This window comes from Eimeria mitis, genomic scaffold (assembly GCF_000499745.2).
Source record: "Eimeria mitis Houghton genomic scaffold, Emh_scaff2192, whole genome shotgun sequence".
In the NCBI taxonomy this organism is placed as follows: Eukaryota; Apicomplexa; class Conoidasida; order Eucoccidiorida; family Eimeriidae; genus Eimeria; species Eimeria mitis.
In genome coordinates, this window is record NW_013570519.1 from 2,324 (window position 1) to 5,373 (window position 3,050).

The 3,050-nt window shown below is 53.4% G+C and overlaps 2 protein-coding genes across 2 annotated transcripts in view; one reads left to right on the top strand and one right to left on the bottom strand.

Moving 5' to 3' along the window:
- Positions 1 to 2,417, bottom strand: part of EMH_0050120 (uncharacterized protein) — a gene marked incomplete at both ends in the record, with an annotated part of 2,954 nt that extends 537 nt beyond the window's left edge. Inside the window, 3 exon segments of the mRNA XM_013496603.1 lie at positions 1,231 to 1,374; positions 1,871 to 2,324; positions 2,328 to 2,417. Of these exon segments, the coding sequence (XP_013352057.1) occupies positions 1,231 to 1,374; positions 1,871 to 2,324; positions 2,328 to 2,417 (688 nt within the window).
- Positions 2,418 to 2,950: 533 nt separating this feature from the next.
- The window catches only part of EMH_0050140 (uncharacterized protein), a gene marked incomplete at both ends in the record, with an annotated part of 783 nt that continues 683 nt past the window's right edge, over positions 2,951 to 3,050 (top strand). The window contains one exon of the mRNA XM_013496604.1: positions 2,951 to 3,048. Coding sequence (XP_013352058.1) covers positions 2,951 to 3,048 — 98 coding nt within the window. The remainder of the gene's footprint in view (positions 3,049 to 3,050) is intronic.

Below are 3,050 nucleotides of genomic sequence, written 5' to 3' on the forward strand. Positions count from 1 at the left end.
TAGGGTTTGGGGTTTAGGGTTTAGGGTTTGGCAGCAGGAAGTTCAACGTCTAGCAGCAGCAGCAGCAGCAACAGCAGCAGAAATAGCACGAAGAGGTAGAGCGTAGAGAAGCCTTGCTGCTGCAGCAGCAGCAGCAGCAACCACAACAGCAAGGCTAACAGCAGCAGCAGCAGCAGCAGCAATCACAGCAGCAGCAGCAGCAGCAGCAGCAGCAGCAGCAGCAGCATGTGTGTTGTATGTGCTGCAGGTTTGTGTTGGTTGTTTATATTCCGCAGCAGGGTGCAGCAGCTGCAGCAGCTCCCCCTCAGCAGCTGGCGTGTGTGTCTTCCTGCTGCTGGTGCTGCAGCAGCAGAAACAGAGCTCAAGGCAGCAGCAGCAGCAGCAACAGCAGCAGCAGAAGATACAGACTCAATCAGCACAACAGATAGAATCAAAAACAGCTGCAGCAGCAGCAGCAACACCAGCAGCAGCAACAGCAGCAGCAGCAGCAGCAGCAGCAGCAGCAGCGCAGCAGCAGCAGAAGCAAAAAAAGATGAATGACTGCAGGAGGTGTCGGGGGGTCACCAACCCGCGGCACCACCGCACACCAGCCTCACGGTTATTGAGCTCCACCACCTAGCTAGCTAGCTAGCTAGCTAGCTGGCTAGCTAGCTAGCTAGCTAGCTGGCTAGCTAGCTGGCTAGGTGGATATCTAGATAGCTAGCTAGGTAGATATCTATATAGCTAGTTCGATAGCNCTAGCTAGCTGGCTAGGTGGATATCTAGATAGCTAGCTAGGTAGATATCTATATAGCTAGTTCGATAGCCAGATAGATTACCTGATGAGCTCCCTAGCTAGCTAGCTAGCTAGCTAGCTAGCTAGCTGGGGAGCCAAGTGAGCTTCCTAGCTAGCTAGCTAGCAAGTTGGCTACATAGCTGTCTAGCTAGCTAGCTAGCTAGCTAGCTAGCTAGCTAGACAACAAGCTAGCTATCTAGCTAGCCGTATGGTCTGGTTAACTCGCTGGGTAGCTGTACAACCCAGCTAGCCAGCTAGCTAGCTAGCTGTATGCGGATAGCTAGCTAGCTAGCTAGCTAGCTAGCTGTATTATGCGGCTAGCTAACTCCATAGAAAACGCGGATAGGTGAGCGCTGAGGTGTACATACACCCCGGGGCCCCCGCAAAAAGCCCCAAACAGAAGCGGGGTGTATGTACACCGCATGCAGCTTTGGGGCTGCATGCGGCATGCATACACCCCAATTTGCTTCGTTCGTTCTGCTGCTGCTGCAGCGGTTGCTGCTGCTGCAGCTGCTGCTGCTGCTGCTGCTGCTGCTGCAGCGACAAACGTTGCTGCAGTTGCTGCAGCAGCAGCAACTGCAGCAGCAAAAACTCAGGAGCTGCAGTGTACAGACACTGCGGTGCTTAACCCATTCATATAAAAAATAAATATAAATATAAATAAAAAATAAATAAATATAAATATAAATATAAATAAAAAATAACTATGTATAAATATAAATATATTTATAAACCCTAAACCCTAACATTTATATATAACTTTGTTTGTCTGAGCCGAACAACCCTAAACCCTAAACACAAACCCTAAACCCTAAACCCTCGCTGTCTGCACGGCCCCAAACCCTAAACCCTAAACCCTAGCCCATTCTCTGTTCTTACGGACCCAAACCCTAAACTGCGAACCCTAAACCCTACTAAACCCTTTCTCTGCTCCCAAACCCTAAACCCTGAGCGCTGGATCCTAAACCCTAAACCCCAAACCCTAAACCCTAAACCCTGAGGAGTATAAACCCCAATTAAGGGGGTTCAAAAGGTCTCGCAATTCGCAGCAGCAGCAACAGCAGCAGCAGCAGCAACAGCAGCAGCAGCAGCAACAGAAGATCAGCAGCAAAAGCCGCTGCTGCAGCTCTTGCTGCTGCTGCAGCTCTTGCGGCTGCTGCTGCAGCTCTTGCGGCTGCTGCTGCAGCTCTTGCTGCTGCTGCTGCAGCTCTTGCTGCTGCTGCTGCTTTTGCTGCTGCAAGCCTTGCTGCTGCTGCTGTTGCTGCTGCAGCAGTTGCTCCTGGGGGCAGCAGCGTTTGCTGCTGTGCTTCTTGCTGCTGCAGCACTTGCTGCTGCAGCTCTTGCTGCTGCAGTTGTTGCTGCTGCAGCTCCTGCTGCTGGCTGCTGCAGCTTTTGCTGCTGCGCCTTTTGCTGCTGCAGCGTTTGCTGTTGCATCTATATTCTTGCAGGTGCATCTATATTGCTGCTGCTGCTGCTGCTGGTGTTGCTGCTGCTGCTGTTGCTGCTGCTGCTGTTGCTGCTGCTGCTGTTGCTGCTGCTGCTGTTGCTGCTNCTGCTGCTGCTGCTGTTGCTGCTGTTGCTGCTGCTGCTGCTGCTGCTGTTGCTGCTGCTGCTGCTGCAGCAGCAGCAGCAGCAGCAGCATTTTATCTGTTATACTGTTCTGCTGCTAGCTGCATCCTATAAGACCTTCTCCTTTGCCTGCTTCTGCCACTGCTGCTGCTGCTGCTGCTGCTGCTGCTGCTGCAGCAGCAGCAGCAGCTGCAGCAGCATTTTATCTGTTATATTGTTCTGCTGCTAGCTGCATCCTATAGGACCTTCTCCTTTGCCTGTAGTCTTCGTCTGTTTTGTTGCTGTCTCCATCGTCTCCCTGACTGTCTCCGTATTCTTCTTCTGTCTCCTCTGCTTCTTGCTGCTGCTGCTGCTGCTGCTGCTGCTGCTGCTGCTGCTGCTGGTGCTGGTGATGCGCTGCTGCTGGTGGCGGTGATGGGGAGTGTGATGGGGATGCTGCTCCTGCTGCTGCTGCTGCTGCAGGAGAAGCAGCAGCACGAGCTAGCAGCAAACCGCCGCCACCTGCTGCTGCTGCTGCTGCTGCTGCTGCTGCTGCTGCGCTGCTGCAGTGAGCGGGGCAAAGACAAGCAGGAGCAGCAGCAGGCTGCAGCGGCAGCAGCAAAGCGAATGCTTCTTCGTTTGTTGTCTCCTCATCACCTGCTGCTGCTGCTGCACCACCGCCAGAGCTCCTACGGCTGCCGCCTGCACCCCAACACAGCAGCAGCAG